Source organism: Anoplopoma fimbria, chromosome 7 (assembly GCF_027596085.1).
Source record: "Anoplopoma fimbria isolate UVic2021 breed Golden Eagle Sablefish chromosome 7, Afim_UVic_2022, whole genome shotgun sequence".
NCBI lineage: Eukaryota > Metazoa > Chordata > Actinopteri > Perciformes > Anoplopomatidae > Anoplopoma > Anoplopoma fimbria.
In genome coordinates this window covers 1617425-1637849 of record NC_072455.1, presented here as the reverse complement: position 1 = coordinate 1637849, position 20425 = coordinate 1617425, and the positions used below count along the sequence as shown (strand labels likewise).

At 34.9% G+C, this 20425-nt stretch overlaps 1 protein-coding gene and 1 pseudogene across 1 annotated transcript; one reads left to right on the top strand and one right to left on the bottom strand.

Annotated features, from left to right (window-relative positions):
- The window catches only part of LOC129093414 (type II inositol 3,4-bisphosphate 4-phosphatase-like), a 16406-nt pseudogene extending 15625 nt beyond the window's left edge, over nt 1–781 (bottom strand).
- A 1345-nt stretch (nt 782–2126) lies between these two features.
- LOC129093400 (broad substrate specificity ATP-binding cassette transporter ABCG2-like) lies at nt 2127–18851 on the top strand. Its single transcript, XM_054601415.1, is given in 20 exon segments — nt 2127–2214; nt 4186–4268; nt 4359–4489; nt 9121–9180; nt 9558–9672; nt 9780–9932; nt 10807–10828; nt 10831–10963; nt 11110–11212; nt 12109–12157; nt 12246–12344; nt 12465–12569; nt 13223–13365; nt 14044–14126; nt 14873–14962; nt 15785–15909; nt 16677–16831; nt 16990–17079; nt 17642–17718; nt 18406–18851. Coding segments are annotated over 19 exon segments (1938 nt in total). The 5' UTR covers nt 2127–2214; nt 4186–4211; the 3' UTR covers nt 18554–18851.
- The last annotated feature ends 1574 nt before the right edge of the window (nt 18852–20425 follow it).

Below are 20425 nucleotides of genomic sequence, written 5' to 3'. Positions count from 1 at the left end.
CAATACATAAAAAACGCATATATATATATATATATATATATACATATATACATAAATATATATATAAACATATATACATACATAAATATATACATATATACATTTACACATATATACAGTACATATAAACGTATATATATATACACCTATAAACACATATACAGATATATATAAACACATATACACCTATACATATATATAAACATAAACACATATACACACATTTATATATATATATACGTGTATGTGCATGTACATACATATATACATACATATGCATACATATACATTCATATATATATACATATATATACACATACATACATAAATACATATGCATACATATACATATATATACACATATATATTTACATATATACATACATATACATACATATAAGTAATAATTCAATACATTCAACTTATTTTATGTAATTTAAAAAAGTCTGAGAATATTGTGTCGTTAATTTAAAAAAAAAACTGTTGAATTAAAATGTGTAGAAAACAAATTAAATGAAGTGAAGCCATCATTCTATAGTATTTATGGGTTAACGTAAAGTAACTAATAGTAACGTAAAACATGGAGTCACGACAGTTTCAACTCGTTTACGTTACTAGGGTGACCCGAGGGCAAACTTCTGTAAAACACCCGTTTATCTTTAATAAAACGGCTCCATGTTATATAAACTGTTTAATATATAACATTTAAACATAAAATGCGGTTCATCGGCGTTTCTTACCCACAAATATGAGCAAGTTTCCGAGATTCAAACCAACTTTTCCAGCCGCTGTTGTGGAAGAACTTTGGACCGCTCAAATCTCGCGAGAGTTGCTTCCTCCTGGCTGCACTTCTCGTGGAGGACCAGAAGATATCGCGAGAAGTACGACTGCACCAATATTGATACATGCTGCTGCAGGGAGGTGAACATCAAAGAGACATTGAGATGAAAGGATTCATGTATTATATATTTAACTTACTGTAAGTATGAGAAGCATCACTGTAGCATAAACATCTAATAATAATATGCATTATTTTAAAGGGCATATTCTGCATTATGAGTACTTTTGTTTTTGGTGTTTTAATTATATTTAGATGCTAATTATTCATTATTTTGACGCGTTTTGCATGTTTTTTTGCTATTGGAATATGAATGAATATTAAGAAAACCCTCCAATATTTTTTTGGAAAATGTTTAAAGGAAATGTAATTGCTACTGGGATTAACTGAATGGTAGAATTTTTTGCAATACTTATGACCATGTGATATTTCAGTTTTTCTTTTTTAATAAATTTGCAAAAATTTCTACATTTCTGTTTTTTTCTGTCAAGATGGGTTGCTGAGTGTACATTAATGTGAAAAAAAATGAACTTTTTCAATTTTAGCAAATGGCTGCAATGAAACAAAGAGTGAAAAATTTAAAGGGGTCTGAATACTTTCCGTACCCACTGTAGTTCCTGTTTTGTAAAATCCCCAAATCTGCTAAACTAACTCTTATTAAACCCTTTAGGTAATACAATTAAATAAAACAAAATAAAACCAAAAAAGTAAAATTTAATTTAAATGTAAATTTAAATCTGAATTTAAAAAAAAAAATACAATGAAATTGAGTAAAATAAAATAGTATAAAACAAAAGTAAAATAAAAAAGTAAAAATTCAATTTCAATCTGAATTTAAATCTGAATTTAAAATAAAAATACAATAAAATAGAGTAAAATAAATTAGTGTAAAATAAAATAGTATAAAAAAAGGAAAATATAATAAAATAAATAAAAGTAAAGTAAAACAAAATACAATAAAATAGTGTAAAATAAAATTGTATAAAAAAGGAAAATAAATAAAGTAAAATAAAATAAAACGAAATAGAATAAAAGAGTGTAAAATTAAATAGTATAAAAAAGGAAAATCTAATAATAAAAAAAAAATATAACACTTTTTTTTTTCACTTCCATTACTAATTAATTGCTGATAATCTGTTGAATGCAGGACTCTGTACTTGTACTTCTACACTGAGGTATTATTACCACTGCTGCAGTAAATAGAGAGAGAGAGTCTCACGCTCTCTGCTGCCCTTCTCCCTACTTCTCTTATCAGTCCTCAGTCATAAAACCAGGTTTTACTCCCACAGTGAGCTCTGAACAAACTGCTCTCGGTCTCCTGAGGTTTGGACGTCCGTCAGCAGCCGTTCTCACCGGGACTTCAGCAGCTTCAGCCGGTCAGTTATGAAATATTACACTCTAGTTGTCAGCTGCATCTATTTAAAAAAAAGATAAATCTGAAGTCTGAGCTGCTGTAGCTGAGATTAATCCACATCAGGTTCAAGTAGAGTGAGGTGTTTACTAGAAAGCAGTGTTCGAAAGTACATTTACTTAATGTCAGGTACTTTTCTGCTACTTTATATTTCTACTTTACCACATTTCATAGACAAATATTGTACTTTTTCTATCCGCTGTGTTTATTCATCAACTTTACTCACTTGTTTGTTTGAAGATTCACATAAATAATACAAACTATGATATAATATTATAGAATATGATTTAACTCTATTATAGGAGGTCAAAAGTCTCCCTGCAGTATATAAAGTAGTTAAAATGATCTCCACCTTTACCATCTTCTACTTTAAATTGATGAATACATTAATGCTTAAATGATCAATTCATATAATTTATATTATTCTGAAATTAGCCACTCTGCACAATGTGATTTACTTTTGATACCTTAAATACATTTATAATAACAAGACTTTTGTGCTTCTGCTTCAGCAAACATTTAAACACATGACTTTTCGTTGTAACAGTATTTCTACACTGTGGTTTTCCTACTTTTACCCCACGTTCAAGATCTGAGTAATTCTTCCAAAACTGCTGAATAGTGTAGTTTTGTAGGACAGAAAGAGGAAGCAACAATTAACTCTAGCAACTGCTTTTGAGTTGGGATTCAGTTTACAGATCAGCAAAAATTGCAGGAAACTTAACAGCGAGGAGATCAAAGGTCAGATAATACACTGAACCTGGAAATGAACTTTTTAGACATTTTATGTAATTTATTGAGCCTTAGTTTGAAATCAGCAAATAAACCAGTCAAAGGTTTGAACTGTAGTTACCAGAAAAACAGCAGTAGTTTGTTCAAATGTCTAAATGTTGAAATCTTACAATGAAATTGAAGTTGTATTGGGTCAACAAAGTGTTTAACTAAGTCATTGTGTGGCTAAACCTAGCCAAAATAAACAATTAACAGTCATTCAGGAAGGAAATTGACAAACACCATCTTCGTATATCATAAATATTTGAGAAAAAAAGAACGTGTCATTTTTAAAAGCAACAAGAAATTACGTATTTTGTTGTTCGTAATGGTCTAAAGGTCAAAGTTCATTTCTGGAGCTTTCAATCTGATCACAAGATCTTCATCTGCAGATGGAAATCAGGCTTTGAGGAAGATGACTAACTAGTGTGATTGGAAAACGTAGAAACAAGTTTGACTGTAGAGAACATTTTCACAAATCTAGAAGTCTACATTGCAGGACTCAATCTGCTAACGTTAGATTCAACTCTGATGTAGCATTTAATCGCGGCTAGCACAGAGTGGCTGTCTTTTTTCCAAAATAACGTGCAACACCACAAAATAATGTAGTTTAAAAAGCTTCTTAGCTTCAGAAGTAGGCTAACACTCAGTTACCTTTGTACGTAAGCTAGTTAGCAGTTTATCTTTGATCTATTCTTTACATTTCGGCTCTTAAATGTGTTTTTAGTAGCGGAATATTAATGAATATTAAGAAAACCCTCCAATTTATTTTGAGGAGCACAAATTTACGAAGTTACACGAATAAATAAATGCTAGATCCGTTAGCTAGTTTCATTTGGTTCCTGTTTGTTAAAATAACAGGATTCGCTAAGCTAACGAAACTCTAATTAAACCATTTATTCGTTGTTGTTTTTAGCAGATTTCTAGGATTTTTGTCACAGCTAACATACTTGCGAGTTAAAGTAGCACTTATAACTAGCTAGTTAGCTAATTATTGAGCTACTTCTTGGAGTAGAAACATCACAACGTAACACCACTGTGCAATGAAACGTATGAATTTATAACAAAATACATAATTAAAATGCACAACAAAGCTTAGCTAGCTTGAAAAGGAACAGGAAAGTCTTCTATAAGAACTGTTAGCTTCATTAAAATGTTTCTTCAGTGTTTCAGGAGGAGAGAGGGTTAAAGATGTCGAGGGCCCAAGTGACGATGGAACTTGGGCTGAATGGAGCCTCAAAACACCAGGTACCTTCCTTCCCTCTTTCCTCTCTTCATGTTTACATCTCACAGTTTGTAAATATGGAAGTTTTGAGTTTGAATGAACTGTTTTTTCAGTCTGCAGGTGCGGGCCAACAGCGGCAGGGCGCCACCGTCAGCTTTCATAACATCGACTACAAGGTGACGCAGGGAGGAAGCTGCCTGTGTCGGAAGAAGGGTACGACCAAAGACATCCTCATCGACCTCAAGTGAGTACAATGCAGCCTTTTGAAACTACGACTTGATGGTCTGAAACTGCTTTTTGAAACAAGACAACCCTTTAGACACTTTAACAGTATGTCTCCAAGCTTGTAGTACTCACATATTTCCAAAAGATATATGTATGAATTTGCTTTGCTACTTTCTGGTGTAACCAGACCTTTAGAAAGCTTTAGAAGCTAATTCAAAAGCCATATAATACCACTGACTCCTGTCTCATAACTACTATACCTCTTTTGTGGAGCAGTTTACACTCCGACAGAGGTGGTTGAATAAAACTGAATGTGTGCAACGCAGCTAATAAACTAAGATTAAATCCTCTATTATGATTGGTCTGTGGCTCCTCGTTGCCCCAAAGGTCAGAAATGCTCCAAAGATGGTGTAAATTTTAAAGATTCAAAATATATTAGCATGGACTTTTACGCCCCCAGCCCCTCTATAGATAAATATCATGTAAACAAATATAGTTAAAGTGTTTGATGTCAATTCAAACCAGATTTCCTTTTAGTTTAGGGGGTACGATTTAAATTTTGTTCCATATTTATTCTCATTATTATTATCAACCCAAGATCTTCCTTGTTGCCAGTGTTTTGGCACATTTTGTAAAAAGAAAAAAAGTAAGTAAAGAGGTAAAATGAAACACCAAAGTATGGTTTACAATTTTTTACTATCTTGTCATCTGCAAACAAACCGACTGATACTGCTGATTCCATTGAAATAAATTGATATTGCTGTAAAATGCCATCATTTCATTGAATCCCCTTCATTTACATCCCTTTTAGTGGCCAAATGCAAAACTGTAGCAACACCGGGGTATCTTTTAGGACTTTTGCCAGGCTAAGATGCTATCGTTACTACAATAACACTTATTCAGGAGTCAGGCTGGGGTTGACGATACCACGGTTTTGCACTCGGCTGGTAGTTAACGTAGTTTCAAAAGCGTCTCGGAGAACCACGGTGGCCTTTAGGTAACGTAAAAATACTAAAAGCCCTCGCCAGTGGTTGGTTTGTCTGTTCCGGGCTACATTGGACTCTTTAAACAAAGCGACTAAAGTAAGTTTCATCCCTCTGAGAATCATAGCTCTGAGTTCGGTAAACTGAGGCTTCATGTACAGTTATTGTGTGTTTGTTTGTCTACGTGCCGACGGGACGACACCTGGAACGCTAACGTGACTCGATCAAGGCCTTCACGGATCAAACACACACACATGTTTGGAGGCAGAGGAAGGAAGTTTGCTTTGTCAAGAAACTCACTTTTCCTCCGTGACAAAAACACACACATGGAGAAGCTTGTGAGGAAACAATGACTCTCAGGTTAAACCAACAAACAGAAACAGAGGCAGGATGCTGAGCTGCCTCCAGACCTTTCAAAGCCGCCTCTATGAACCCCTGTGTGGGTGTTTAATTCACCTTCTAGTGACCTGAAAAAACATTCAATACGTTGCCATGAAATTCTGCACAAACATTCAGGGTTCCCAGAGGATAACATTCTACTGACTTAGGTGATCCTATGACTTTTTGCCAACTTGTAATTTTATTCCACCTATCCTGTGAAATAACTCAACATTTATTAAATGAATTGGCGCAAAATTTGGTAGACATTCATGGTCATCAGAGGATGAAATTACTTTGGTGAACCTCTATGAGGTTAACATTTTTTTCTGGTGATTTTAAAAGTTTTTCAATAGTTTGCGTTAAAAGGGGATAAATCCTTTCAATTTGTCCGACTGTTAATATTTTCACTAATCCTGTGAAATATCTCAACATTGAGTCAACATTCATGGTTCCCAGAGGATAAATCCTATTGACTTTGGTGATCCTCTGACTTTCCTCTAGTACCAGAGAAGTTGACATATTTCGGTTTTGAGTGAAATAAGTCTGACGCTGCAGAATGGATTTCCATATAATTTTACACTAAATTTCATGGTCATCGGAGGATAAACCCTACAACTTTTCTGATCCTCTGACTTTTTCCTATGGCGCCACCATAAGGATACATTTTTTTGTTTTTAATTTAATATCTCAACTACTTGATAGATTTCCATGGAACTTGGCACAAACATGTATTGTCATCAGAGGATGAATCCGACTGACTTTGGTGATCCTCTGACTTTTTCTTCTGGCACCATCATAGCTTTTACATTTTTAGTTTTTAGTGAAATATATAAACAACTGCTTTTTTTATTATCTTCTATTGTGATATCATGAATGTTATGAAGATGATCAAAGTCTTCAATTATGTCATATGAAATGTTATGAAAACATTATTATGTATTATGAAAAAGGCAGTCGGTCAAAGTACAGCGTGTTATTGAGGGTGGTATCTCTGGTATTTTATTGTTGTGTGTGTAATCATTGACCAGTCAGACACAAAGGTGAAGGTTGGTTTGTTGCTTTTTTTGTGATAGAAACTGTTGAACACTTCCTGCTTCAGTTTATCTGCTCATGCATGGACGTACTATTTAACCTTTACTGTCATCAATGATTGAGCAGAGAACGGTTACTAAACTAACCACGAGGAAAAACTGCTTTCAAAGACACGTTCCTTTTCAAGGTTTCTTTTGGATTCATTTTTATATTTTTCCATAAAATATTCATCTCTGTGCTTCAGTGAGCGTCTGAAACCTGACAGCAGTTTGACAGGAGCATCTGTTTCTCTGTTATCACGAGGAGACAGGAAGTTAAACATTTGGTTTGCTCATGTAGGTTAAATATGGGCAGGTCAACTCGGCTTTGGCTTCGGTTTACTTTCTCTTCTGTCTTCGTTCGACCCTCCTCCTCTTCTGTCTTTCTATGTTGTTTATTTGCTTCATTCTAATCCAAAAATTTGGAAAATGTATGTTTTTTTAAAGAACCTGTAGTCAGGTTGGTTAAATTGGACTTTTTAGCTCTATTAGATATTACATTTAATGCCCTCTCACATCATAACTTTGTTGTTTTTCCTGATCGTTGAATAAAATGAAGTACCTCTGCTAAAAGAAAGACAAGACAAAAAAATTGGAAAGAGACAAAGGTTGAAATACCAGAAAATTGCATAAAAAACCCCCAAAAAACATGTCAGTGAATGACGGAAAAAAAGATATGGAAAGAAAGACAGAATAAGAGAAAGGCAGGACAAAGAGAAGTTAGAAAGAAAGTCAAGATTAAACACAAAACATATTTGCAGCATCATGGTTTCAGATGGAAAATAAACCACGTTTTATGAAATTTGCTGACTAATTGACTGCTCAATTTGGGGGTTCATTCAAAAACAATGTACTGTCATTATTTAAGCAGTCTAAAAAAAACAATAAAAACTCTCTGTTCCTTAAAACATTAAGGGGAAGGAAGAGAGGAAGACAGAACCATCCTTTAGGAGGCTAAATAAAAACTGCAGCATCATATGTTGAAAATAAATCATCAAATTTGCTGATTTATTCAGGAGAAAGTTACGACCTTGAGTCAGCAAAAAGACCAAAAGATCAATCAAACTATTGCAAAGCAGTGACTGAAACGTTTGTGAAACCTCCACACACATGACCAAGCGTCATCACAAAGTTCACCAACATTCACTTTGAAGAAACCCAGAGTGGAAACTGCTGCGTCATCATAAAGAAAACAGAACAAAACATTAGAATTAAGATAAAGGAGCACTATGGTGTGTTTGACCATTAGCTTAGCTTAGCACAAAGACTGGAAACGGATGGAAACTGCCTTTAAATATCTATACATCTTGTTTGAAAATAAATATGTGAAATGAAGCAAGGACAAATCATCTTGAAGGAATTGAAACAAAACTGCATTGTCATGTGTTGAAATTATGAAATGCTAGACTTTGGACTTATAGTGCGGATCCTGAGTCAGCAAAAAACAAAACAAAAAAGATGAATCACACTGAAGTGTTTCAGTTCCTCAGAAATATGACAGAGGTGAAACTGCCTCGTCATCTCAAACAGAACATTGGTCAACATCAGAATCAAGATGGATGAGCAAATATGAGTGTGTAAATGGCTAGCTTAGTTTAGCACAAAGACTGGAAACAACTTGTATTCGGGACAAGTTGTAATATATTATATTTTTCTAATCCATTTGCTTTAATGCTAAGCTAAGCTAACTGGCTGCTGGACATAGCTTCATATTAACCATTCAGACATGAGAGTGATATCAATCACCTCATCTAACTGCTAGAAAGCAAAAAAGAGTATTTCCCAAATATTTTTAACCTAAAACTATTTTCCTGCCTCGGCGAGACAATAAAGCTTTTTCTATTCTATTCTATTCTATTTTTTTAAAATGGCAGAATTTACAAGCTTTATATGAAGTACATCACGCCATAAAAGTGAACTTTTGTTCATTAAAAAATAAAAAATAAAGTTAAGTTAGTTAAAAAAAAGTTAAAAATGAGTTACACATTTTTATTAAAGTGTGTATTGTCCAGAGATGATGAAAATATGTGGTGTATCATTTTTCTTTAATGATTTGGAAAAGTATTTAAATTGGTTTTGTGTATTTTTGGTTTCTCTATTTGAGATCTAAAGTCATTCTGGAAATCCATGTGAGGAAAATAATAAAAACCTCATTCATATTAAAAGTGTCTAAAATGACATTCATAAATATTCATGTTTTTCTATCTGTCTCTCAGTGGGATCATGAAACCGGGTCTGAACGCCATCATGGGAGCCACGGGAAGCGGAAAGTCATCGTGAGTTCCATTATGTGTTATGATTCTGTACCTGAGTATTTCCATTTATACCTCTGATCCTCCACATCTGATTGGGTCAGACTGTCAGACCCTGCTGCAGTAAAATGAGAGGTTTTTTAAAGGGACTCTGGTGCTCGGAAACACTACCACCTTTGTCCACAGGGGGCGCCAAAACCAACACAAATGAAAGTTCCTTAAGTAATTCTTTATTAACAGACTCACTATGTGTTTTTTTCTGCGCTGTATCAGCCATATCCGGAGCTTCCTCTTGGTTGCACGTTGCACATGAAAAGAAAAGAGATTATTTTGTTTAGGTCTGTTATTTTAGGAGAATCCTGCATATTCTACCTTCTAAACTGGATCCGTTTGTCGTTCAGGTTCCTGGATGTTCTGGCAGCGAGGAAGGACCCTTCAGGTCTGTCCGGAGAAGTTTTAATCGACGGAGCTCAGCAGCCTCCAAACTTCAAGTGTCTGTCTGGATACGTGGTGCAGGTGGGTGAGACGGACAGGGACTCACATCCCATTCAGGATTACATGTTTTCTGTCACATTTTAGGAAATAATGAGGTCATTACCTTGATGATGGTTTCTCGTCTCCAGGACGACGTGGTGATGGGAACGCTGACCGTCAGAGAGAACTTCATCTTCTCTGCGGCGCTGAGACTCCCGTCGTCTGTTTCTCAGAAGGAGAAGGAGGAAAAGGTCAACAAGCTGATCCAGGAGCTGGGACTGGGCCGAGTGGCCGACTCCAGGGTGAGGAGGAGGAGGAGGAGGAGGAGGAGGAGGAGGAGGAGGGGGGGGGGATAAAGAATTATGTCATGAAGAGAGACAGTTATATATATATATAACAATAAAGAGATAAGAAAGAAATAAAGAAAAGGTCAAACAATAAAAGAATCAAAGATAGTGACAAAAGAGAAGGAGCGACAAGAAAAAGAAAAAAGATATAGGGAAGAAAAAAATAATTATAGAGACATAAGGAAACATGGAGAAAAAAGCAGGAAGAGGGGAGAGCTAGGAAGTAAAGAAATAACAAAGCAACAAAGGAAACACTCAATGAAAAAGGTAAAGAAAGAGAACAAAAGTGAGGAAGAGAGGAGAAAGAAAGAGTGACAGAAGTAGAGACAGAGAGAAGAAAGAGAAACAAAAAGACAAAGAAAGATGTGCAAATAAGATATCAGACAAAAAAGAAACAAAGAAAATAATTTTTAAAAAAATAATTAAGGGAGCAAAAGTGACAAGAAAGAGGTTAAAATAAAGAGAAGAGAGACAAAAAAGATAGAATTTTGAGAAAGTTTCAAGAAACTTGTTGAAAAGATAAATATAGAACGGGAAAACCAAAAGAAAAAAAGGAAACTGAAGAAATAAAGAATAAATAATGTAAACACTGTAAGAAAAAAGTAAAGAAAGAGAACAAAAGAGATTTAATGAAAGACGAACCGAGGAAGAATGAAAAAGGAAATGAAAGAGAGGAGGGACATCACGTCACAGACGGTCCTCACAAGTATAGAAGTACTCACTGTGTGTGTGTGTGTGTGTGTGTGTGTGTGTGTGTGTGTGTGTGTGTGTGTGTGTGTGTGTGTGTGTGTGTGTGTGTGTGTGTGTGTGTGTGTGTGTGTGCGTACAGGTGGGCACTCAGCTGATTCGAGGATCTCCGGCGGCGAGAGGAAGAGGACGAACATCGGCATGGAGCTGATCATCGACCCGCCCGTCCTCTTCCTGGACGAACCCACCACCGGCCTGGACGCCAGCACCGCCAACTCCGTCCTGCTGCTGCTCAAGAGGTCCACACACACACACACACACACACACACACACACACACACACACACACACACACACACACACACACACACACACACAGTCAGACAGTTCAAACCTTTGCTTTCAGTGTTTTAATGTCCATGTTCTCTGGTCGCTGTTTCTTCAGGATGGCCAACAGCGGTCGCACCATCATCCTCTCCATCCACCAGCCTCGATACTCCATCTACCGGCTGTTCGATAGCCTCACCCTGCTGGTCAACGGCAAACAGGTCGACCACGTCTGCTCAGTGAAACGTATTTAGATCAGATTACAGTGTTTATTTCTCTACTGTCCACTTCTCTTTGTTTCCTGATTCTTTACTTTTCTTACTTTTGTCGCTCTATTCTCCTTTTATTTTGTGATTTTTCTTTTATTTGCTCTTTTTTAAGCTGCTTTTTCTGTTTTTATGCACTTTCCTTATCTCTTGGTGCTCACTTTCCTCCCTATTTTAGAATGATTTACTCTTTTTTTCCTAGTTTCTCACTATTTTTGTTATTTGTTCTTGCTCTTTCTGCTTCTTATGTTCTTTTGTTTATTTTTGACTTCATCTCTAACTTCATTTGTAACTTTTTTTTGTTTGTTTAATATTTTCATTGAGAAATATCGCTTAATAAAAAAAGTGAGTTTAACAATGAGAAACAAAGTTTAAAAAGTAGAGACAAAGTATTTTTTTTAACTTTTTGTTTATTTTTCATTATAACTTTCTTACTTGTTGGTGTTTTCTGTCTTTTGCAACGCTTCTTTTGTTTTTAGTTTTTTTTGGCTCACTCTATTCTTTTCTTTTATTCTATTTTTAATGCTATTTCATTAACTCTTTTTTGTATCTCTCTTTTTTCTTCTTTTTTTTCTTTAAGAAATATGGCTTAATAAAAAAAGTCAGTTTAACCAGGAGAATCTTTGCGTCTTTCTTTCTTTCTTTTTTTTGTCACTTTTTTCTTGTTCTTGTTGCTCATTCCGTCTTCTTCTCTTTTCTGTCGCTCTTTTGTTTCGTATCAAGCTCGCTCCCTTTTTTCTTCTCACCTCTAGAAAACCCATCTGCTACTATCATATTCTATGTTTTGTAATGACCTTATTAATATAGAAATGAACATTAACACTTGTTTCCACTATAATTCAAATGATCAGGTTTACCACGGCCCGGCTCAGACCGCGCTGGAGTATTTCTCAGACATTGGTAGGAACATGAAATGAATCTAATATAACACAACTTGAAGCAAAGGTGATGCACTGTTTGAAACTCTGTTTGGAACTCCATTTCCCAGGATACACCTGTGAGCCCCACAACAACCCTGCTGACTTCTTCCTGGACATCATCAACGGAGACTCGACCGCCGTCGCCCTCAATAACCTGGACAAAGACGGTGAGTGGGTTTGGGTTGTATTTTTTTAAAAAGGACCAAATAAATGAAGTATTTTTTGTATTTTTTTGCTTTACCTTTCTTTGTTTGGACGTTTCTGAATACCTCTTTCTTTTCCTCCAGATCCAGATTCAGACACTGTGTCGATATCCAGACGAGGGATCGAGAACAAACTGGTAGAGGAATACAGAAACTGCAACTACTTCAGGCAGACCAAAGCAGAGTTGGGTCAGTACAAAAAGGTCACGGGGTCGTTATGTGTATAAAGTACTTTGATTATTTACTTAATGAAAAAGAAGAAATACCACAGTGTAACAATACTTAGTAGGTAAAAGTCCTGCTTTCAAGGCAAAAAAAAGTAGTATTAGCATCAAAATATACTTATAAAAGTACCACAAATAGAAGTACTCATTACGCAGAATGGATTTCAGAAACCAGGCTGTTCTCAATAATTGTTGAAAAATAAAGCTCGGTAACTTGTAGATATCCAGGAATTGTTAAGACCGGAAAAACCCACACAAGGCAGGTGGATCATACAAAAACTGTTATTTCAGCCAGGAGACAGCTGTCAATATGTTTGTCATATAACTTCAAAAGTACTTCCTAAGTTATTTAAACCCAAATCCATCTTTTCCTAAACTTGTTTTGTTGCCTAAACCAACTAATTTGTTTCCTGTGAAGAAGAAAGTTTATTTTGAAAAGACTGTATTCAGGTAACAAGCGGAATTTGACACTTTTTCAGCAAAATATCATACGAGAAAACCGGATTATAAACGTTGCAGCTGGTAAAGACAGATCTAATTTTAATAACTATTTATTCTGCTGGGTAGCTTTTTTATTTCAACAAAATCAGAGCGAGTGTCACCTTCTGTCTCTCTCAGAGAGGATAATTCAGGGTAAGCCGCCCACCAAGTCTCGCTCCAGAACCATCACCTACAACACCGGCTTCCTGACCCAGTTCAGATGGGTTCTCAAGAGAACGTTCCAAAACCTGATGCTCAACCCTCAGACCTCCATTGCTCAGGTAGGAACATCTTAAAAAATCCAAACTGAAACTGTAAGGGAGTCAAACTTCATTATGAATTATTGAAGTTTCTATAAATTGATGTTTTAAAAAATGGATCTATTTCAGAAATCTATTTCAGCCCAAAAATGATGTCATGAATTGAGACATTTTCAAAAATAAGTTTAGGGTCACTAATGTACAATTGGAATTTAGTCGGAGCAGCATCTAGTGGAAGAAGTTTGTCTAATTTTGGGAAATAAGCTTATCCCCACAAATTGAGAGATCACTTAATCAGATTGTACTGACACACATATGTTTAAAAAGATACTTTGTGGGGACTCACTGCCCATACGGGGACAGCAAATAAGGTCCCCACAATGTTTTATCTTTGTGGTTAAAGGAATGCTTCATTTTGGGACATAAGCATCTTAACTCTCTTTTTGAGAGTGAGATGAAAAGATTCATATCAATCTCATGTCTTTGAGTTGGGATTCAGGATGTGGTTAGCTTAGCACAAAACAAGGGGGAACCAGCTATCGTGGCTCGAACAACCAGAATGCAAATTAGTCTGCATCCCAAAATGTTGAAATTACCCTTTAAGATCCTGCTTCATCAGGCTGTGTTTGCTGCATCACATTCAATAAAGCGACACATATTCATTATTGCTGGCTATAAATGTGTTTTTATAATGTTTAGGTAGCAGTGACTTTGTTCCTGGCTCTCGTCGTAGGAGCCATTTTCTTTGACGTCAAGGAGGATCAGAGTGGAATCCAGAACAGGTATTTTATTCTATTCTGGTTTTATTTGTTATAAAATGTATAATTAAGTTTTTGGTGCAACTTTCTTAATCAACAAGTAACTTGTTTTTTACAGATCAAAGTTGTAGTTGTTGAATCAGTAAATACAATTTTGGTAGTCGTGTGACGTAGTAGAAGTAGTTTTGTTGTAGCAGTAAACTCGTAGTTGGTAAGCAGATGCAGTAAAACTACTATTAGCGGAATACTAGAATTAAAAACAGCTTTATTGACCGATAAGTTTTCACATAAAATAAATAAATCTTGGTATTTGATGTATAACAAAAGAAATGTGCTGCAAAATTTTAATGAATCGATTTTAAGGGGTGATACATATATGCATAGTTACATTTAAATAAAATGCAATCGATGCAATATATAGAGCCAAACATTAAAACAAACAAAGACAAACAACCACTATTTGTAATAACACTGATTGAAAGGCAACAATCAAAGACCAACAAGAGGGAGAGAAAGTGTAAGTTTGTAATAGAAAAATGTATGAAAAATAAATGTTTTTAAAATGAAAAGAGTTTTAAGGATGGAATTTGCAAATGTTTACTTGTACTAATATAAAAGTGGAAGTAAACTAAATACTTTGAGCAGTAATAGTAGCATTGGCCATACTCAATTATTATATTACAATAATGTCAGATTGTATTGTATATTGTACTGGGTTAAACTGTGTAAGTATCAGTCTGTGTATTGATGATTTTGTTGTGTGTTTTCAGGTTCGGCGCTCTCTTCTTCATCACTGTGAATCAGTGTTTCAGCTCGCTGTCGTCTGCTGAACTCTTCATCGCAGAGAGGAAACTCTTCATGTGGGTTTAATACACAAACATACGCACACTTATGAGGACATTGTGTTGATTTCCATTAATGCCCCTTAACCACAATGAAATGTTTTTAAAGTTTAGAGTAATACGCTTACTGACTTTATTTCTGAGAGTGAGATGAAAAGATTAATTTTGTGTTGGTGGGGACTCAAAAAATCCAGTCCCTATAAGATTAACTATTTATTTCTGGTTTTCTTTTGGGAAATATGCATCTTAACTAGATGTTTATCTCTAGTCTTTGTGCCGGAGTCAGGATTTGGTTAGCTTAGCTTAGACTAGCATTAAGACTGTAAACAGAGGAAAACAATTACCTTAGTCTATCTTAAGCTCTCTACAGCTGATTTAATTACACAATGTATCTCCCATGTTAAACTTGTATATAAAAAGAAATGTAAAAGAACAATTTATGGTTTAGGGGGAGGGGTTCAGTTTTTTATGCTAAGCTAAGCTAATGTCCTGACTCTGTTCTTGACAGAGACATGAGACAAATTTCATCTCATCTCATTCTCAGAAAGAAAGTTAGGATGCATGTTTCCCAAAATGAACTATCCCCATGGATAAAATAAAAAAACCTTGTGGGGACCCAAACTTTGAACCCCGATTGGTTGTGAGTCCCCACAATGTAGCTTAAATATACACTCACACACACTTTAACCTATTTGTATTACTGTGACAAATTTTCCGGTATTTCTGAGCCTCTTTCTGTTTTACTGTGTTGTGTGATCAATTTGAAATCCAAATGATAATACTTCTCCATGAGGTTAATTGATAAAACTGTGTATTTATGTGTATTTTTCTTCTCGTCAGTCACGAGTACATCAGCGGTTACTACAGGGTGTCGGTGTACTTCCTGTCTAAGATCCTGTCTGACATCCTCACGCTGAGGACCATCCCCGCCATCGTCTTCAGCTGTGTGGCGTACTTTATGATTGGTGGGTATGAAGATAATCTCTACGCTACGTTGTGAGGTTTGCTTAGTTACGAAAACATTTTTTTAAAACAATTTTAATAAACGGGAAATCAAGAAATAATTATATTTATTAATATAAATATTTAATTATATTTAAAAAAGTTGCAAACACTGTCAATTTGATATTTAGAGTTTTAGATTGTAGATAGAAAAAAATTAACAATTTAAGGACTCTGTTTTCACAATGTGAAAACAGAGACAACGTTTTATATATTAAAGTTTTATATATTAAACGATCAATTTATATAGCCCCAAAATAATCAATGTATTATTTGATACTTGAAATAATTGTTGGTTGCAGCTCATTTGCTATAATTTAGTGCATTTTTTTTATTTGGAGTTTATATAACAAGCTTAGTTTATTTTTAGTTCATTTTCAAGGTATTTTTAAGTTTTGGTTTATATATCTTCTTTAAGAGTTAGTATAATTTTTTTATTTACAAAGTGCTACTTGGGCCTTAATCTTTGTGAGCGAAAATAATTCTGACCAAGTATTGTACGTCAGAGTTCAGTAAGTTCTATTTTTAAAAAAGTATTATTGTTTCTATGCTCTAAAAGTGTTCATTTTAGTTGTTTTGTTTGTTTAAAAATGATTTTTTTTAAGACATTTTTAGAGATTTCACAATTTTGTAAAATTCTTTTTTTTTTTTTTTTTTTTTCAACAATTCATTTTACAGCAACGTTTTTTCTGATTATATAACCTTGTTCCTCTGATGCTTCCTTGTGCAGGTCTGAAGCCGACAGTCGCAGCGTTCTTCACCTTCATGTTCACCGTGACTCTGGTCGCCTACACCGCCACCTCCATGGCTCTGGCCATCTCAGCCGACCAGACGGTGGTCGCCATCGCCAACATCTTCATGACCATCGCCTGCGTCTTCATGATGGTGAGACACACACACACACATGTACAAAAAACTCACACACTTCTGGTTCATAGAAAACAAGATGGCGACTGCCCAAATGCCAAACAGACTTCATTTATGTTCTTGTGTTGTAGAAAAAAGTTTAATTCCTTACCTGTAAACTTTCTTCTTCTCTGCAGATCTTTGCAGGTCTGCTGGTGAATCTTCCCTCCATCGTCAGCTGGCTCTCTTGGTTGAAATACTTGAGTATACCACGATACGGCCTCGGTGTACGTACACACACACACACACACACACACACACACACACACACACACACACACACACTGTAATCTACTTTAATTTCCTGTAGCTGATTACGCTCCTTCGTTTCCCTTCTTCTGTGGTGTTCAAACCACCTTAAACACACTTTAACATTATCAAATTAAAGATTTAATTTGTTTATTGTAGTTGATTAAATTGATATTGTAACTCATTTAGTACTATTAGAAGTGATCTTATCAGATAGACGTTTTTATTGAAGCAGGACAGGACATAAATCTAAATAAATGATGAAGTTTGGTCAGAGGAACAAAACAAAATGTATATTTAAAACATAAAAGCAAAGGATGAATGTTCGCATATAAGTCTATTTTAGAAAGGGTGTTTTATTTTTTTATTTAATGTAGCTTTTTGGTTTGTTTCTTTTCTGTGAGCTCTAATAAAATAAAGAAAAATTAAGTAAAAGTAGACAAACCTCTTAATCTACAGTAAACACTGTTGAACTCTGTATTTCTGTAATTTAAATATAATATTTTTAAAGCATGATGGTGGTTGTTTGTGCGTTTTCAGGCTCTGCAGGTTAACGAGTTCACTGGACTGAACTTCTGTCGCAGTCTCAACAGCAGCATCGTTCCACCGGGACTCTCGTAAGTATATTTATATTAACCTGTACTTTGCTTACTTTTTTTATTTAATTGGTAAACCAACCAACTAGTTAGTTGTGTAGTTAGTTACTTACATTAAAGGTGATAAAAAGTGTTAAAAAGACGCTTTGCTTACTTGCTAAAAACGAGTGACTCTCAGCTCACTTGTTGAACAGATTTTTATACATTTGATAAAAGGTTGGCATTAAAGTGTTAGCATGCCAGTTTACTAGTAGAATGGTTAGTTAGTTAGTTAGTTAGTTAGTTAGTTAGTTAGTTAGTTAGTTAGTTAGTTAGTTAGTTAGTTAGTTAGTTACAATAAAGATAAGCATGTTAAAAGGACGGCTGCCGGTTAGTTAACTTGTTACTTCCTAAAAAATGGCTCTCAGTTCACTAGTTAAATGGATTTTTTCTTTTACTTAAAGATGGACATGTTAGTTATACATCTAGTTAAAATGTCAAAAAAGTCAGTTTTGTAGTTAGAAGATTAGTTAATTACTAAATTAGTTAGTCAATGAGGTAGTTTGTTACTTTTTAAATTGTATAAGTAAATTTGTGTAAGTTAATAGATAAAAAATAAAATGTGTCGGTTAGTGTTTCAGTGACATTGTTCATTTATTTAGTTAGTTATTAGATAGATTTTCTAGTCGTAACCTGCAGTAACGGGTTAGTAACTCACGGTGTTTCCAGGTGTACGGGGGAGGAGTTTCTGGAGGAGCAGGGCGTCGATTTCTCCACCTGGGGCTTCTGGCAGAACCACATGGCTCTGGGCATCATGACCATCTGCTTCCTCGCCATCGCTTACCTCAAACTGCGCTTCATCAGGAAGTTCACCTAGACCTTCATCACCACCAATACTTTTTTTGCATATATTATTTGTAATTTTTTGTAATTTTCTATTTCTTGAATACCGATAATTTCTTTGCAGAATTAAAACATTTGTTGTTTACTGTTAGGTTATTAATTATTTATTCACTCCTTACTAACACCAAAGCCCTTCATCGTATGGACTAATTATAAGCTGTATCTTGATGTTTACACTTTAAAGTTCAGAACAAAAAAAGTAATTTCTTTTTCACACAAATACAATTTATATTTATGAGTGTGTAAAAAAATAAAACACTGAATTTACATCCTGAATCTGAGTTCTTTTCATTTTTATATTTCTGCCAGTTTTATATATTTTTTTAATCCTTCTCACATCTTTGACGTCGACATTTGAGTCATAAAAATCTCACATTTCATTAATTAAATGGAATAAATTAAAATGACTAAGGAGCCCGGGTGGTCAAAAGCGGTTAAAGCAGCTTTCAACACGTAATAATACAGTCGGAGCTTTTTTCCAGAGCTCTCAACCTCGTCTCATGGTCTTCACCAGCAGAGGGAGTTATCCCTCCATCAGTCATTGCTGACAGAAGCTGCTGATAAAGAACATGAGATGTGGTTGAGAGTTTTGGAAAAGATAGTTCAACTTTAAGTTGATTTAGTGTAGAAATATTTGCACTATTGTAACGTTCACATTTGTATTTAATTAAAAGTATTGGCATCAAAATATATTTAAAGTACCAAAAGTAAAATAAGCATCATTAATGTAAAGATGGAGCTAATTGTAACTCATTTGTATGTATATATCTTTGAGAATACTTATTCATTTATCAGTTAATTTTATATTTGCATTCATTGGAATCTGCAAAGTAGCTAAAATGTATTAAATATATACAATGCAGTAAAAGTAAATTATTTGCCTCTTGAGTAGAAGAATAAAGTGGCAGAAAGTGGAAATATTTAAAGCAGAAGTACTTCAACATTGTACTTAAGTACATTACTCACATTCCACCACTGAGTTTCACTACTGCATATACCATTCACCATATATATCTATTTATATATAATATAAACATATTTGGTATTTTTATGAACTTAAAGCCATTAACTAGAATAAAAAAATGGCAAAAACTTCAACTTCAGTTTTCGTAATAAATGTTCAGAACAGAGATCTTTGAGCTGAATGTTGTACAATGTTTACCATGTTAGCAAGCTAACATTTGATAATTAGCACTGAACCCATAGCACACCCAAAGCTGATGGGAAAGTCATAAATACTGCTGGTAAACCAAAGAATTGGACAAATAAAAAATGTTGACCTGAATATGGCGCTACATTAAAGTTTAAAGGATCACCAAAGGTATAACAATTCATCCCGATCGTGATGATTTTGTAAATCCATTTCATTGTAATCCATCCGATAGTTGAGAGATGCCAGTGAAAACTATACATGTTCAACCTCATGGTGGCGCTACAGGAAAAGTCAGAGGATCACCAAAGTCTTTAGGATTCATCCTCTGGGGAACATGAACATTTGTATCAAATTTCAATCCAATCCATCCAATAATTGTTGAGATATTTACGTCTGGAACCTCAAAAGCCTGAAAAACAAAGTGCCTTTTGTTCGATATGACAAGATAATGGGAGAGGATCATGAACACACACACACACACACACACACACACACACACACACACACACACACACACACACACACACACACACACACACACACACACACACACACACTACAGTAGGTGTGTGTATGTAAGCAGACACTTCCATGGCAACCGTGGATATAAACAGTCGCTTCATGTGTGATGAAATCTCCAGTTGAGTAACCTCAGTCATGGCTGGAGGGAAGCAGGTCGAGAACAGAACGCAC